The sequence below is a fragment of the Myotis davidii genome, unplaced genomic scaffold (assembly GCF_000327345.1).
Source record: "Myotis davidii unplaced genomic scaffold, ASM32734v1 scaffold247, whole genome shotgun sequence".
NCBI classification, from domain to species: Eukaryota; Metazoa; Chordata; class Mammalia; order Chiroptera; family Vespertilionidae; genus Myotis; species Myotis davidii.
The window spans coordinates 55,232-73,502 of NW_006299593.1; the positions used below are offsets into that span (position 1 = coordinate 55,232).

The 18,271-nt window shown below is 46.6% G+C and overlaps 1 protein-coding gene across 1 annotated transcript in view; it reads right to left on the reverse strand.

Moving 5' to 3' along the window:
- Nucleotides 1-10,147: 10,147 nt before the first annotated feature.
- Nucleotides 10,148-18,271, reverse strand: part of ALMS1 (ALMS1, centrosome and basal body associated protein) — a 126,982-nt gene continuing 118,858 nt past the window's right edge. The window contains exons 24-27 of the mRNA XM_015571463.1: nucleotides 17,442-17,625; nucleotides 16,194-16,257; nucleotides 11,447-11,546; nucleotides 10,148-10,492 (exon numbers count right to left, since the gene is read on the reverse strand). Of these exons, the coding sequence (XP_015426949.1) occupies nucleotides 10,448-10,492; nucleotides 11,447-11,546; nucleotides 16,194-16,257; nucleotides 17,442-17,625 (393 nt within the window). The 3' untranslated portion in view covers nucleotides 10,148-10,447. The remainder of the gene's footprint in view (nucleotides 10,493-11,446; nucleotides 11,547-16,193; nucleotides 16,258-17,441; nucleotides 17,626-18,271) is intronic.

Genomic DNA, 18,271 nt, shown 5'->3' on the forward strand with positions numbered 1-18,271 from the left:
CAAGAAGCAAGAAAAGATGAGGCAGCAGAGTAGATGGGGCTTGGCTGGGCAGCTCTTTGGTCTCGGCTTTGTCCACACGTCCTGGGTGGCTGGTTCCCGCGCCGTGGGGTTGGCTGAGTGACAGGGTGCCTGGGCTCTCCTCGGTTCCCGCAGGCTCGCTCAGGCATGGCTTCGAGGTGACTGAATGAGCCCAGGGGAAGCAGAAACAAGCAAATGCATTTTCAAGCCTCTGCAGGTGTCACACCTGCTAACATCCCAGGCTCAGCGGGAAGAAAGTGACCCACCTCTTTAGCGCTGCAGGGACCCTGGCAAAGGGACTTGGAGAGGAGTGGGGTGAGTCCAGGTGAGAAGTTGGGGTGAGTCCAGGTGAGAAGGTTGGGGACAGGGAGGCTCTGCTGACGGGGAAGAAGGCAACCAGCGACAGAGTGTGGGATGTTGACTTCCAGGCTAGACCTGCCAGTCATGGGACCCTGGTCGCTCTGGCTGGGACCAGTCACAGGGCCCCACAGGTCTGAAGGGTGGCTGGGAAAGTGGTGTCCTGGAAGGGAAGTGGGCCTGGCCAGTTCCTCAGATCTGCCACCCCTGGGACCCCGCCTTTGTCCCCAGATGCCCGGAGGCTCCAGATTCTCACAGGTGCCTTAGACCGAACTTCCTCATCTGGTGGGACTGTCTGATCCATTGTGAGGTGGGCTCGGGCCCAAGGGTGGGTGTGTGCAGCCCCCTGCACCCTTCCCAGCTGGCGCATCACCGGCACATCCGCCCGACAGATATTTTGTTGCTCATGACTACGGTCCTCTCACACGTCTGTGGCCCCTCATTGTGTTCCAGCTGCAATAGGTAATGGCAGGGACTGGGGTCCATCTCCGTGACGGGGGCAGGAAGAGGCAGGGACCTGCTCCCATCAGCTCCCCTGGGCCCAGTCAGGTGGCCTCTCAGGAGGAGTTCCCGCGTGGGCACCACTGGTGCTGGAGACCAGGGAGTTCACAGTGAACCTGATGAACTGAAAGGCTTTTAAGGTAACAATTAAATGGCCTTAGTGATTCCAGACAGACATGCTGCATGCCCTGCAGGAGTTTCCAGACCCAAGGGAGCTGAGGAGGGACCAAGGAGGGGCAAGGGCAGATTCGCGGTCATGAGTGGAGGGATGAGGGAGTTACTGACAACATGGTAGGACATCAGAAGGGCACTTACCCCCTCGTGGTGAGGGCTTCCCAGAGCGGCCAGGACTTCTGCTCCTGAACAAGAAAACCACGGACAAGCGTGTCCATCACCTGCTTGCACTGCCCAGCCCCACTGAGCTGCTCTAGTTCTTTCAGTAAAAGGAGCTGTCCTTCTGCTTGCGGCCTTCACACATTCTGTTCCCTCTGTCTGGATCCTTCTCCTTCAACCTCTCCTCCACCGTCCTCTTTCTTCAGCTGAGTCGCAAGGGTAATTGTTGGAATGATAATCTCTGAGCAGGAAATTGTACATGGTGAATATACTAACTGCCACTGAACTGTACACTTTCAAATAATTTCTGTGAAATTAGACTTTAAAAAGCAGAAGAGTTTAGATTGTTCTAAAACCACAAAGAACATACAAAAGGTTAAGGAGAGCAAAGATGATGAGAGGCTTTCACTGGGAGAGGGGCTGCTGGGCTGCATCTGCCCTTAGCAAAGTGGGGGGTGAGGGTGGGGGTGCCGTGTTTAAGCCCAAGCCCCTGACAGGGGAGGCCTTGAGGGCACTGTGCCTCTTCCTGCCGTGGAGCAGGAGCACCCACCTGGGGATCTGGGTGAGAGTCGGGGCCCATGGGCCTGGGCTCTGGCAGAGGGAGGATGTTGGTGTGTGTGTGTGTGTGTGTGCTGGGGGGAGTGCTTCTTCGGAACCAGGACTGTGGGCAGTGGGTCCCGCAGGCCTGTGGGATGCAGACAAAGGTGAGGCCGGGGGGACCCAGGGAAGGCAACGTACAGAGCTGTGCAGGGACCCCCTCGGGCAGGTGTAGGAGACTGACTTTTGCAGAAAGTAAGAGAGAGGGCATGGTCCGTGGTAACTCTGAGGTCAGCAACTGAACCCAGCAGGAAGATGCTGAGGCCACACTTCCCCTCGCCCGTCTTTCGGTAATAAGTGATTTGTTCGATTTGAAGGTTGAGGTTTTATTCTGATCTTGGTATAAATCTTAGACATCAAGGTTTCCTTTTCTGTAACAGTGTACAGGTGAACTAGACTTCCTTACTTTTTATCTGTGCACCGGCCCCGCCAGGCACGCTCACAGGTGCCCCCTGCCCGCCCCGCCCCCTCCCCTTCTCTTCCTCCTGTGTTTATGGTGGTAGAATAGACATAACACTATCACTTTAACAGTTTAAATGTGTATAGTTTAGTCACATGAACTACACTCAGTGCTGTCTCACCATCACCACTATCTACAGCCAGAACTTTTCAGCCCCCGAAACAAAAACTGGACACATTGAACCTTCTCTCCCCATTCCTCCATCTTCCAGCCCCTGCAACCACTGCTCGCTTCCTGTCTCAGGATTCGTCTGTTCTAGGTCCTCTTCTAGGTGGTGTCATACACTCCTGGTCCTCTTGTGTGTCTGTCTTCTTTCCTTCAGCATCACGTCCTCAAGGTTCATCACGTCGTAGCCCGTGTCAGGGTTTCAGTGCCTTGTGAGGGGCCGGCGGTGGCTGTGTGTGGATACAGCACGTTTCGCCCATTGGTTCATCTGCTGAGGGACACTTGAGTTGTTTCCCTCTTTTGACAAAAGTTAGTTTTTAAACCATCTAGGAAAACAACAGTTAGGTTAAAATAAGGACATGGTTAATTTTTAATTAGGAGTCATCGTGCCACGGTGGGGGGTGTTCATGAATAACTTTTTTGGCATGGACTACACACCTCACAGTTACCTTCTGGAAAAAATCCATGTGGACATGCTCAGCTTCATACACTGAGGATCACAGTGTAGATCAGCCGTGGGCAAACTATGGCCCGCGGGCCGGATCTGGCCCGTTTGAAAGGAATAAAACTAAAAAAAGAAAAAAAGACCATACCCTTTTATGTAATGATGTTTACTTTGAATTTATATTAGTTCACACAAACACTCCATCCATGCTTTTGTTCCGGCCCTCCGGTCCAGTTTAAGAACCCATTGTGGCCCTCGAGTCAAAAAGTTTGCCCACCCCTGGTGTAGATTTTGTTAAAGACGAGTCTTGTTATGAGAAGCTTATTTTAGGAATAACTGTTCAGGAAGCACAGACTGTGGCCAGGTGGCTGACAGGTTTTCACACTAGTGGCTGACAGGACAAAATGGTAGGACCTTATTTTGAGCATCACAGGCACTTTAACAGGGACAGTGCCCCTGTGGGCCAACCACCGAAAGCCAGGGTTAAAGGGCCATGGGGAAGAGCAAAACCTGAAGGCGGCTCTCTCCGGCCACTCAGGGCACCTTCACTCAGTGGCGTGAAGCAGGGACAGGGACATGTTGGGTTAGGGATCTGTTGCCTGAAGAGCAGCCCAAGGAAGTAGGGAAGCACCCAGGGACAAAGGTGAAACCCCCCAGGGCTTGTGAGCCTAGGAAACAGGAGGCCAGAGCGCCTGCTGGGGTGCTGGGATGGAGCCCTCAGGCTCCCAGAAGCCTGGGTTCAGGGGAACTGCACTCAGCAGGGAGGCTCGCTCCAGCGGAGCCCTTGCCATGTGGCATTCTGAGAGACAGGCGGGTGGGACAGAGGGGTCTGTTGTCTGTTGGGTGCAACATGGGGGTTCCCCTTTCCTCCAACCACTGAAGACATGAGTGGCTTCTCCTTGGAAGCAGCAAGAGGCAGCTGGTGCCTTGATGATGTCTGTAACCTGGAGATCCTTGAACCTGAACTGGGTGGTGAGACAGGCAGGAGGGTGAGCAGGACACCAGCCTGCCATGCACACTCCTTCCCTTCTCTCCACCTGCTCTTCCAGGCAGCATGACCTTTCATGACCTTCGTTTTCTCTCACATCTCACTCTTACTATTTTAATCCTCTCTGGAGGTTGTTATTTTAATTGATTTTTAGAGAGAAAGAGAGAGAGAGATTGATGGGAGAAACAGGTATCAATCTGCTGCCTCCCGTACACGCCCCAGCAGGGGATGGAACCTACAGCCCAGGATGTGCCTGATGGATGATGGAACCGGCCACCTTTGGTGCATAGGATGATGCTCCAATCTACCCAGCTACCTGGCTGGGACATCGCATCACACACTTAAACTACCTCTTTTCCCCTTTCAAAGACGTAGTTAATTTTGTCCTCACTGTTGACAGATTGTAGTTTGTCTTTTGAATTGTTTTAGCCTAACCTACCTTCTCTTAGGCTTCCTGATCTAGCATTTTTATCTTGCCCTTTTTTGTTGTTGTTTATCTCCCCCCCCCTTTTAAAAATATACTTTATTGATTTTTTACAGAGAGGAAGGGAGAGAGAGAGAGTTAGAAACATCGATGAGAGAGAAACATCCATCAGCTGCCTCCAGCACATCTACTGGGGATGTGCCCGCAACCCAGGTACATGCCCTTGACCAGAATCAAACCTGGGACCTTTCAGTCCGCAAGCCAACGCTCTATCCACTGAGCCAAACCAGTTAGGGCAGATTGAGCCTTTTTAAAAAAAATGGACTTGCCCTGCCAGTGTGGCAGACTTGGCTGCACATCGTCCCCTGCCTCCAAAGGGTGCTGGTTTGATTCCCAGGCAGGGTATATGCTCGTGTTACAGGCTCAATCGCAGGTAAGGGGTGTACAGAAGGCAGCTGATCAGTGTTTCTTTCTCCCTTCCTCTATGTAAAAATCAATAAACTAGCCCTAGCTGGTTTGGCTCAGTGGATAGAGCATCAGCCCTCGGACCAGGTTTGATTCCGGTCAAGGGCACATTACCTCAGTTGCAGACTCATCCCCAGTCCCAGGTCAGACGCATGCGGGAGGCAACCAATGGATGTATCTCCCTCACATTGATGTTTCTGTCTCCCCTTCCCTTCCACTCTTTAAAAATCAATGGGAAAATATCATTATGTGAGGATTTAAAAAAATCAATAAACTATTCTTTAAAAACATAAACTTAAAAAAAATAGACTCACAGGAGTTCCTTTATATATTTTGGCTACAAACGCATTGTTGGTGACATGCTACAATTATCTTCTCCCATTTGTGCCTTATATTTTCAGTTGTTATGGTGTCCTTTGATAAACAAAATTTTTACATTTTATCAATTGAATTTATCAATCTATTTTTTTTAAATCCTCACTTGAGGATATTTTTTCCATTGATGATGTTTAGAGAATGAAAGGGAGGCAAGAGAAACATCAAAATGAGAGAGAGACATCAATTGGTTGCCTCCCAATTGGGGCTGGGGATCAAACCTGCAACTGTGGTATGTGCCCTTGACTAGGAATCAAATCTAAGACCCTTCGGTCTGCAGGCTGATGCTCTAACCACTGAGCAAACAGCCAGGGCTACCAATCATTTGTTTATGCTTTGTACTTTTTTGTGTGCCTTAAGAGTTCTAAAAAATTTAAATTCTTTATTGTTGAAAGTATTACATATGTCTCCTTTTTTCCCTATTGACCTCTCCCCAGCACATTGCCCCCACCCCCTAGTGTCTGTGACCATTGGTTATGCTCACATGCATGCATACAGGTCCTTTGATTGATCCCTTAACTCCCCTCCCCCCGCCAACTACCCTATTAGGATGGACAGTCTGTTCCATGCTTCTGGCTCTATTTTTGTTCATCAGTTTATGTTGTTCATTATATTCCACAAATGAGTGAGATCATGTGATATTTATCTTTCTCTGATCCGCTTATTTCACTTAGCATAATGCTCTCCATGCTGTTGCAAATAAGAATTCCTTCTTTAAAAAAAAAAAAAAGAATTCCTTCTTTTGTACAGCAGTGTAGTATTCCATTGTGTAGATGTACCACAGTTTTTTAATCCACTCATCTGCTGATTGGCACTTAGGCTGTTGTTCCCTTTTCTCCACATCCACGCCCACACTTGTCATTTGTTGATTTGTTTATGATAGCCATTCTGACAGGTGTAAGATGGTACCTCATTGTTGTTTTGATTTCCATCTCTCGAATGATTTGTGACTTTGAGCATATTTTCATGTCTCTTGGCCTTCTGTATGTCCTCTTTCGAAAAGTATCTATTTAGGTCCTTTGCCCATTTTTAAAAAAATATTTTTATTGATTTCAGAGAGGAAGGGAGAGGGGGAGAGATAGAAACATCAATGATGAGAATCATTGATTGGCTGCCTCCTGGATGCCCCCTATTGGGGATAGAGCCCTTAACCAGGGCATGTGCCCAATTGGAATTGAACCTGGGACCCTTCAGTCAGCAGGCTGACACTCCAACCATTGAGCCAAACCAGCAAAGGCTGCCCATTTTTTATTAGATTATCTTCCTTTTGTTAAGTTGTATAAGTTTCCTGTAAATTTTGGAGATTAAACGCTTATTGGAGATAACATTGGCAAATATGTTCTCCCATGCAGTGGGCTTTCTTGTTGTTTTGTTGATGGTTTCTTTTGCTGTGCAGAAGCCTTTTATTTTGATGCAGTCCCATTTGTTTATTTTCTCCTTACTTTCCATTGTCCTAGGACAGTGATGGCGAACCTTTTGAGCTCGGCGTGTCAGCATTTTGAAAAACCCTAACTTAACTCTGGTGTTGTGTCACATATAGAAATTTTTTGATATTTTCAACCATAGTAAAACAAAGACTTATATTTTTGATATTTATTTTATATATTTAAATGCCATTTAAGAAAAATCAACCCCAAAAATGAGTTAGCGCATCACCTCTGACACGCGTGTCATAGGTTCGCCATCACTGCTCTAAGTCCAGAACAGAGCCTCAGATTTTACCTGTGCAATAAGACCCCCCAGAGTAATGGCACCTGCAACAGAGGAAATGGAGAGAACAAGGAGGGAAAAAAAGGAAGATAATTTACTCCAAAGTCTAAGGATGGGTTGGCTTGAGTTGCTGGGTGTTTTTGGGCCAACTAGGGCTCCTTGAAAGACAGGTAGGAGAGGAGCAGATAGGAATAGAGTTGTAGACCAGGAAAATGAACAGCCCACATCTATGCATCTTGTGACTGTAATCTTGACATGTAGCCCAATCAGACTTGGAAAATAACCCAGTGAGGGGGGAAGTGAGTTTCCTTAGATTAGAATCCTCATCTTGGGGAGTTGTGGGGGTGGGGAAGCTGTGAGATGACCCAAGAGTGCCCCCTAAAGGCCAATAGTTAGTTTTGCTATTATTCAGCCCAGACCTCCACCCAACCAGAATTCATGAGTATTTAGTGAGAAATTGGGACAGGACTATACGCAAGGGTTCGTTTTATTTTCGTCAAAATAAAACGAACATTTTAAGTTAAAATCACCCAGCTCCAAAACAGGTAAAGATGACATCAACCATTCAGCTTGGCCTAGCTTCCTTTTTTAAAAAAATCTATTTTTATTGGTTTCAGAGAAGGGAGAGGGAGAGATAGAAACATCGATGAGAATTATTGATGGCTGCCTCCTGCTAGATCCCCAGCTGGGAACTGAATCGTGATCTCCTAGGTCAGTGGTCGGCAAACTGCGGCTCGTGAGCCACATGCGGCTCTTTGGCCCCTTGAGTGCCACGAAGTTTCAATCGCACTGTACATGTGTGCCCGCACGTGGTATTTTGTGGAAGAGCCACACTCAAGGGGCCAAAGAGCCGCATGTGGCTTGCGAGCCGCAGTTTGCTGACCACAGTCCTAGGTCCACACTCAACCAGTGAGCCACCACGGCCGGGGCTGGCCTAGCTTTCTAACTACTGGCCAACACAATCATTTGGGACACAAAATGCTTTGTGATTTATAGCGAAAACACTCTGCCTTCCCCATACACTCCCTCGGCCCACAGTGCATGTGCTGACGGTCACTGGAGGCCTTTGTCTGGGGTGGTGGGCAGAAACAGAAGCTGCCCTCAGGGAGGAGTGGCCAAGGAGGCTGGAGCCTAACCTCCCAGGAAAAAGCTGCAGTGAATTCTCAGATTAGGTGAGAACTAGCTCTAGGACAAAGAAATTAGAGTGAATCCCCAAGATCAGAACCAGGTGCCACGGCCTGGGCTTTTTCATCTGTGCAAGAACAAAACATAAAACAAGATCCTGGTGGAGATGGAGAGTGGGGCAGAGCAGCCTCATGGCCACAGGAGTGACAGCAGAGGCGGTGACTTTGCGGCATCTGCCAGGTGCTCAGTGGAGCCGATGTGGGCGGTGTGGGGAAACTGTCCTGAGCTCTGGGGGCAGAAGAGATTTTGATGCCAATACTTACATTAGCAAGCAGCAGACTCAGCCACGGAAACGGACCGTGAGAGCCCTCAGCACCCCTCCCCCAGGCTGTGCTTTGATTCTGCTCCCTCACTCTCTACCTGGGGCTGGGGAAATACCATTCTAGTGTGAAAGCAAGTCTGTTTACTGTTTAAATAAATCTTCCCCAGGGCACCCCCAAGGTGTATTCTGGCTGGGCTCGGAGGAGGTGGGGCTGCCAGCTGCCGCCTGTGGCTTCCCAGGCCCTGAACCTACAGTCAATGCTCTGGGAAGGTGCCTGGCGGGCACTGCCAGGTGGGGAGATTAACACTCATTGCTCCTAAGAGGACTCCATCCTGCCTGTGTCCTTGCAGACCCAAGTTTCCAGACCATCACTTTCCGTCTGAATTCTAATAACTTCCCACATGTAAACAGCCACAGCATCTAACAACCAAAAGGGGCATCACCTATTAATGCTCTCATTTTACAGATAAACTGGCCCGGCGTGGGTAGTTACCCTGCCCAGCACGATAGGGAAGAGCTCGGTCGTTCCCCCACATGCACCGTCGAAGGCTTCTTCACAGCCTCCTAGGTTAGGCAGGAGTTTGGTGGCACCACCTGAAAGCCCTGAGCAGTGCTTGGTGGGAGGGCCTGCTCTTTGCCACAGCCTCTCAGGAAACAACTGGCCCCTACAGCCCTGCCGGAGCTCCGCTGAGCTTAGAACAAGGCTGCTGGCATCTTCCCTGGCTCAACTTTGGGCCTTAGCTCTAATTCCAGGTCACAAGATCAAGTTCTTTATGTGCATTATCATATATACATATACACCGAGTGGCCAGATTATTATGACCACCTGATGTTTGTAGGCAAATTAGTCGTACACTGCATCGTATGGGATATGGAAGCCGAAGGCCTGTTCGAACATCTTTGCTGCCTACAGTTACCAAGATAAAATGTCTCCAATTCGCACAGGAACACAAGAATTTGACAGTCGAGCATTGGAAAAAAAGTCATGTGGTCCGATGAATCACATTTCCAGTTGCATCATGTAGACGGCAGAGTGAGAATTGGGCAGAAACAGCATGAAAGCATGCACCCCACATTCATGAGCACAGCCCTTCAAGCTGGTGAGGGCAGTGTTATGGTTTGGGGCATGTTTTCCTGGCATGATTTGGGCCCTTTAATTCGTGTGGAACAACGTCTGAATAGTACAACATACCTAAGTATCATTGCTGATGGACAGTGCTATTCATCAGGCATGGTGTCAGATTCCTCGCATCACCTTTCAACATCTCGTGGGGTCAATGCCAAGAAGAATCGCCGCAGTACTGAAGGCAAAAGGTGGCCCAATGAAGTACTGATGGGGTGGTCATAAGAATCTGGTCACTCAGTGTGTGTGTGTGTGTGTGTGTAATTTTTTTTTCATTATCACATATATTAACTCCTGCTTTTCAGAAGTGGTTTTCCAGATTATAAGCACTGGTTCCATGTGAGATAAATGCTCTGAGGCTTTAATCCTGCCAACAAGGGGGTGGGTGGAGGAAAATTCACCAAAGGATAGTGGCCTTTCTTCCTGGCCTATAGCTCCCAGGGCAGCTGGAATGAGACTAAAGGGAGTTCTAGACCTGAGATGCCTATGTCTGCTGGAGTCTCTGGGTCTGCCCGGAGGGTACAGACACCCTCTCCACAAAGCCCATGATAGGGCTCTTGGCCTGTCCCCTGTGTTTCCAAAAAAAGGGACACATTTCAGCCTCACAGCCCATTTCCTTTGACTGACCATTTTAGATTGCGGCTTCCCATGCACTTCAGGGGAGACATGGCACAGCTCCATATGGGAAAGAAATGACCCTCTATGGCTTGTTTTACGCGGAGTCAATAAGAATATATATAAAAAGAAGTTATTTATTTCCTAAAAGTATAAAAACACAAACAAAAAGGGACTCTTATCTAGAACAAGAAATTATAATGTTATAACAAACACTCCTGTGGGCAAGGCCACTGTAAAGAAAGTATTGCTCCCAAAACATTAATAATCTTACCACTGTGCCCCGGACTCTTTAGAAGGTTACTACTTCTAAATTACACATGGACAAAGAGTTTGTTTTATTGAACCAGACTCAAAAAGTAAGAGTTACACTTCTTCAGGTTGATAAAATAAAATTCCACGGCTCTGAAGAAAATAATCTATGTCAGTCCCAGGGAACTTTTCTCCCCAAGAGTTGATTGGTCACTTTCTGTGGAAGAAAAGACAGGCAGGAAAGAAGTTAGCAACCCTTGTGACCAGGCAGACAGGCACTGCTTCCCGCGGACATGGCACTGAAGACCAAACCTTGTTCACCTTCCCCAGCTACAGAAACTATGGTAATTATATGAAAAATACTTCCTGCACTGTTTAGGAAAGATGATCTATAATCAATATCTATTATTTCTGTATCGATGCAGATACTCTATAATCCCGATAGACTAATCCTTCCATCAGTTCGCAAACACACAAGTACAGTGAGAGCCTGATGCAGTGCAGGGGCCTCCGCACCTGAGCAGGCCCGGCCCGGACTCTGGGAAGTGCTCCAGAGGCATTTTCCACCCACAGCGTCTGGGGTGAATGTGTCTTTTGGTTTCTGACTTGCAGCATCCTCTTGGGTGAAGTAAGGGGGTTGGGAAGGAAACCAGGACAATGAAGGATGTGGGCCGTTGGCACTGTAGCCCGTTTCATTTCTCAAGGAGTAAATTGCTAGCAAGTGTCCTTACCCGTGAGGTTCTGGGACCCACAGCACCACTGATTCCACGGGAGCGATGGGCAGGACATGGTGCTGGCGTCGCGGCTCTGACAACTCTTAAGCTACACACAGACGTTTTCCAGCCTTTTATAAAACTACCATCTGGGACGTTGGAATAAAAACACAATCCTACTGGATTTGACCATTTCTACCATAACGTACATCTAAACTGACCCCTAAGGATGAAATTTGGTTTCCTTCCAAATGTATGCCTGGAAGGGGCCTTTTTTAGGTTTGGTTTTTTTTTTTAGATTTGAAATCTAGTCATAGGGGCCTCTATCTTCCAAATGTCAGCAGCATCATGAGCTTAAGTTCACTCCCCAAATGCAGTTAATTCAAACAGGTCAGGTGTGCTTCACTCAGTTTTTCTTCCTTGGTAACCTGACCAACCCCGCTCTGGGGCTGACTGACCTTTTTATACAGCTGGGCTCGCAACCGGTACGACTTATATTCCAATCTCCTCCTTTCCTCTTCTCTCCTTTTCTGTACTTCTGGGAGCTGCTCATAAATCCTTAGGAAAGACAGGAAGCAGTGAGGTTACCAGACCATAGAGGCACATGATGTCTTCTCACCAATCTCCCTACATTCTACCCTCTCAAGGCATCCAGTCCCTCAGACAAGCCTGGCCCATAATGAGCCGAGCTTCCTGTTAGACACTTGAACACAAAGAACTCTGGCCTGGGGTGTTTATGATCTGGAAGGGGAGACAGATAAAGAAAAATACATTAGCCCGCCAGCGTGGCTCAGTGATTGAGCGTCGACCTATGAACCAGGAGGTCAAGGTTCAATTCTTGGTCAGGGCACATATCCCGGGTTGCAGGCTCAATCCCCAGTGTGGGGCAGCCTAAACATAAGGGAAATGACAGAGGGAAAGTACAATCATGGTCACATCTCCAAAAGGTGACACAGTATTACGGGAAAAGAAGAAACTTATTCTGAGTGAAGTAGGTCAGGGAGGGCCAGAGAAGACATTAAGCTTGAGGTGGGTCTTGAAAAATAGGAGCAGAAAGGGGATGGAAGGAGAAGGGAGCACGGGCAAGTCAAAGCTGCACAGAGTGTGGGGAGCAGGTGGGGAGGGAGGTGGGTACGGAGGGCCTCACTGCAATGTGCAAGCCTGGGCTCTGTCCTCTCAGGGATGGGGAGGAACATGGTCAAACATGCACTTGATAAATGTTCTCTAATTAGAAATAATCTAAATTTCTAATAAAAACAGCTACACAGATGATGGAATATAATGGAATTATTATAAAGCATAAAAAAGGAACAAGTATACACTTTAAAAGTCACTGTTCATTAAAATACAATGAAATATCACCTCACACCTGTTAGAATGGCTGTTATTAAAACAACAGCTGAGAGATAACAAATGCTGGTGAGGATGCAGAGAAAAGGGAACCCTGTGCACTGTCAGTGAAACGTAGGTTGGTGTGGCTACTCTGGAGAACAGCACACACAGAACTACCCTATGACCCAGCAATGACACTGCTGGGTGTTTATCCAAAGGAGAGGAACTCACAATCTCAAAGAGATAGCTGCACCTTCATATTTACTGCAGGATTATTACCGAAGTGAAGACATGGAAACAACCTAAGTATCCATCAATGGATGAATGAATGAATAAAGCGACATATGTGTATATACAAACACACACATATTTATAAAAATATAAAATGGGGTATTAGTCAGCCTCAAAAAAGGTATTCCTTCCATTTACAACAGCATGGATGGACCTTGAGAGCAATATACTAAGTTCAATAAGTCAGAAACTGTGTGATCTCACCTATGTGTTGAATCTAAAAACATCAGACTCAGAAACAGAGAACAGCATGATGGTTGCCAAGGGCTGAGGAGATGGGACAATGGGGAGATGTTGGTCAAAGGGCACAAACTTCCAGTTATAAGATGAAAAAGTTGCCGAAACCGGTTTGGCTCAGTGGATAGAGCGTCGGCCTGCGGACTGAAAGGTCCCGGGTTCGATTCCGGTCAAGGGCATGTACCTGGGTTGCGGGCACGTCCCCAGTGGGAGATGTGCAGGAGGCAGCTGATCGATGTTTCTCTCTCATCGATGTTTCTGGCTCTCTATCTCTCTCTCTTCCTCTCTGTAAAAGTTCAATAAAATATATTAAAAAAAAAAAAAGATGAAAAAGTTCCTGGGACCTATGTACAGCAAAGTGACTCTAGTTAACAATACTGTACTGTATACTTGGAAGTTATTCTGAGAATAGAGCTTTAATGCTCTCAGCATAACAACAACAAAATGGTAATTATGTTAACTAATCTTACTGTGATAACATTTTCATATATGACATTTTCAGCTGTCTCCTGCACACCCCCTACTGAGGATGTGCCTGCAACCAAGGTACGGTTGCCCTTGACCGGAATTGAACCCAGGACTCTTCAGTCCCTAGGCTGACGCTCTATCCAGTGTGCCAAGCTGGCCAGGGCTCCTTTATACTCGTAAAGCTTGAGGCCAATATTGGTCAATGTGAATTTTATCTATTGAGATCTGTATTAGAAATTAAAACTGAACATTTTAAAAGTATTTATTTCTTATTTTTCCACTGATTTTTAGAGAGTGGAACACAGAGGGAGAGACAGAGAGAAATATCGATGTGAGAGAAACACATCGATTGGTTGCCTCTGCACAAGCCCCGACCAGGGCCCAGTCCAGGGAGGAGCCTGCAACCGAGGTATGTGCCCTTGACCAGAATGGAACCCCTCTATCTCCCTTCCACTCTACTCTCTCTATAGATATCAATGGAAAAAATATCCTTGGGTGAGGATTAAAAGAAAAGAAAACAAAACCTTCTAGACCAGCACAGTCTCAAATAGTGTTAAGGCATCAACAGTTTTATTCCTCCCCCATTACTTTTGCATCATCAGTGCAAATGTCCACACACTGAAAAACGCAGTAACATTCTAGTATGATTTTGAGATTCATTTTGACCTGGCAAATCCCCTGAAAGGGCCTCAGCAAATACCAAAGGTCTACAACCACACTCCAAGAACTCCGCGACTAAAGCATCCCTTTGAAGTACCAATAAGGAAAGGGTTTACTAAATGGAGAGTAAAAACAAAATTTTAGGAGGAATGCTTTAAACATCTAAGATAAACTGTTATCAAGCATTCTGCTGGCTATAAAACTGTTCTTATTTAAGGAGGTAGCTAATGAACCCCTAAATCACTGATGGCGGACACGTGAACTCATTTATTTGGTTGATTTTTCTTTGTTAAATGGCATTTAAATATCCTAATAAAAGAGAAACATGGTAATTGACGTACGACTGCTACCCTTCCCATTGGCTAATCAGGGGTGATATGCAAATTAACTGCCAGCCAAGATGGCGGCCGGCAGCCAGGCAGCTTAAACTGAACATGAGGCTTCCTTGCTTCAGTGACGGAGGACTGCAACATTCCCAGCCTGCCTTGCCAGCCTCTGAGCCTGCAGTTTAAGAAACATAGTAACAAATATAGACGCTAATCAAATCCCCAGAAGCCAGCTTTCAGGGAGCTGGGATCTCAGAGCTGGAGTTGATACAGAGTTTTGATTATAGAACCGAAACAAACCAGATACCTGCTTTCAGAAGCGGAAGCCTCAGAGCTGGAGCCAGGCTAAAGCTGGCCCAGAATTAAAAAAAAAGAAAAGAAAAAAGGAGCAGTTGGGAGCTTCAGTCACAGCCTGAAAACAGCCCTCAGCCCCTCACCCAGACTGGCCAGGCACCCCAGTGGGGACCCCCACCCTGATCCAGGACACCCTTCAGGGCAACCCAGCCAGCCCCCACCAGGCCTCTATTCTATATAGTAAAAGGGTACTATGCCTCCCAGCACCAGGATCAGTGTGACAGGGGGCAGCACCCCAACCCCGACTGGCCTTGCTCTGTGCATGACAGGGGGCGGCGCCCCAACTCCCCAATCGGCCCTGCTCTGAGCCCGACCAGGGGCTGCACCTAGGGATAAGGCCTGCCCTCTGCCACCCGGGAGCAGGCCTAAGCCAGCAGGTTGTTATCTCCCGAGGGGTCCCAGACTGTGAGAGGGCACAGGCCGGGCTGAGGGACCCCCCCTCTCCACCCCGAGTGCACAAATTTTTGTGCACAGGACCTCTAGTATAAAATAAATATCAAAAATATAAATCTTTGTTTTACTATGGTTGCAAATATCAAAAAATTTCTATATGTGACACGGCACCAGAGTTAAGTTAGGGTTTTTCAAAATGCTGACATGCCAAGCTCAAAAGATTCACCATCACTGGCCTAAATGGTAACTCTTAATTTAGTTATTCCATGGCATTCTCATGATCAATATATGCATATCTCTAATGAGTGGCTAACACACACAATGACACAAAATTAAAAAAGTATCTAAAGGCAAAAAATTAGTCTTTCTCCTACCCAATCACTCAGTTCTTTTTCCCAAAGGCAACCATTATTATCAGTTTTTTGTGTACCCTTGCAGAGATATCCTATGCATATAAAGTGTTTGCCTCTACAGAAGCCCAGATACTTAAAGACTATAAATACTGGCATGTACACGTGCTTCTGAAACCTTTTTTTCAAGCTTAACTTAATGTGTATTGGACAATACTCCATTATTTCTTACTGAACTGAATAGATTTCTAGAAACAGGATGGACTGGATAAAAGGCCCCAAATAAATATTTATTTCAAAATACTCTATATTTAGGTTTCTAATAAGGATGAGCTTGACTAAGGCACACAAATTAGTGGGAATTCTTTTAAAAAAAAATGTATTTTATTGGTTTTTTACAGAGAAGAAGGGAGAGGGATAGAGTCAGAAACATCGATGAGATAGAAACATCGATCAGCTGCCTCCTGCACACTCCCCACTGGGTATGTGCCCGCAACCAAGGTACATGCCCTTGACCGGAATCGAACCTGGGACCCTTGAGTCCGCAGGCCGACGCTCCATCCACTGAGCCAAACCGGCCAGGGCTCTTTCTATCTTTGGTAGATGAGTCATTCATACCACGATCTGCTACCTATTCTCTTTTTTAGTGTCATACATGAGGAACTACTTTCACAACTAATTTTTTATGTTTTAACTTGAGCAGAATGCCTTTATTCTGAAGGCAAGCTAGAGCTCTTGATTACTTGCTGGCCTGATTTGTACTTCTCTAATTACTCTTATTCTTTTGGCCTTACCGTTTAGACCTCTGAATCATTTCCTTCTTTCCAACAGGCTTATACTTCTGGGCAGCCAGGAAACCTAAGCAAGAGAAAAAGGGGTTTACAGTGAATAGTGACATAACAAGGAAGGGTGTGGTATGCAAGAGCGGTGTGACAGAGTTGCTAGGACTCTGAGGTCCTACTATGAGCTGACAGTGCTAGGTGGTTACCAACGGTGAAGGCCAAGGCCAAGGTTAAACTGTGATAACTGACAGCAGCCTAAGTCTCCTGAAGGCGCAACACTGTGGCACAGACTAGACTAGGAATTGATACACTGCCCCGTTTACAGGTAATGTGATGAAAGTGTTGGGTACTTTATAGAGTTTTCACAGCTTTCAAATATTACTTTCATCTTACACCTGAGCATAACTGTGAAGAGCACTGATTCTGGAGCCAGCCCACCTGGGTTCAAACCTCAGCTTAGTAGGTACTTAATCTCTTAGCCTTTGTTTTCTTATCTCTAAAATAGGGATATTAATAGGATCTACCTCAGGAAGTATTGCAAATATTAAATGCCAACAATGTCTGAGTAAAACATAAGGGCTACATAATTATTACTTTTTATTTTTTAATGTATTTTTATTGATTTCAGAGGGGAAAGGAGAGGGAGAGAGAGATAGAAACATCAATGATGAAAGAGAATTATTGATCAGCTGCCTCTTGCATGCCCCACACTGGGGATTGAGCCTGCAACCCAGGCATGTGTCCTGACCAGGAATTGAACCGCGATCTCCTGGTTCATAGGTTGACGCTCAACCACTGAGCCATGCTGGCCAGGCCATAACTATTATTTTAATTACCAACACTACTACTTCTATTATTATTATTATTATTATTATTATTATTGCCACCCTATGAAGTAGACAAGCCTGAAATCAGCCCCCTCTTTAACGAAAGAAACGAACAAACATAATACTACTTTTGGAACTAACTTGCTCACAGACACAGAGATTGTTTATAAAAACACCTTCTTACTGTACACTCTCGTTTTTAAGATGCAGTGATAGGGCAAGAGAAACTGGGTTCATTTGGATCATGAAAGTACTAAGAGCTAAACTGGGTTCTGTGACCTCAGGAGATATAAGTCTCAGCAAGCAAAGAAGTCTGTCTGTCTGTCCATGTAACTGGCCTGGCGTTGAGCAGTGCTTCTCCCAGCAAGAAGCAGACCTTAGAAAAAAGCAGACCTTGACCTCTGTACCCAGGAAAGGAAAGTGCAGCATGTACCTCTCTTAGAAAACAGGTGCACGGCGTCCCCCTGGCCCTGCCATTCTCGCCCAGTGTTGAACAGTGTCTCCCGCTCACTTTGTAACACGTTCTGTAGCTTCCTCTCCTGGACTATTAACTTCAGGCGTTTTATCCGCTCTCCAGAGCGGGAGATGAAGTCAGGTCTGTGAAACAGAAGTGATTCCTGAGGAGAAAAAGCCCCCATCCTCACATTAATGATGCAGTCTGCTCTCTAAGGGCATAGAAAAACAGGACCTGACCAACAGATTTAAAGAGTCTATTTCTAAAGCTATTTTCTATTCTATTCTATTCTATTCTATTCTATTCTATTCTTTTCTATTCTATTATTGAAAACTAGAGGCCTGGTGCACAAGATTCGTGCAGGGGGGGCCCTCAACCCGGCCACACCCTCTTGCAGTCTGGGAGCACTAAGGGGATGTCCAACTGATGGCTTAGGTCCGCTCCCAAGCAGTCAGTCAGACAGCCTTAGCGCTGTCATGGAGGTGGGAGAGGCTCCCGCCACCGCTGCACTTGCCAGCCATGAGCTGGCTTCTGGCTGAGCGGCATTCCCCCTGTGGGAGCACACTGACCACCAGGGGGCAGCTCCTGTGTTGAGTGTCTGCCTCCTGGTGGTCGATGTGCATCATAGTCACTGATTGTTCTGCTATTAGGTCGATTTGCATATTACCTTTTTATTATACAGTGGGGATAATTGATGCTAATTAGGAACTTAATAGACAATTAAACTCAAAGGTTAAAGTATTGAGTTGCCATCTAGATAATCATAAAGTAAATTTTTCAAAAAATCTACTTTCAACACTTTCTTATTT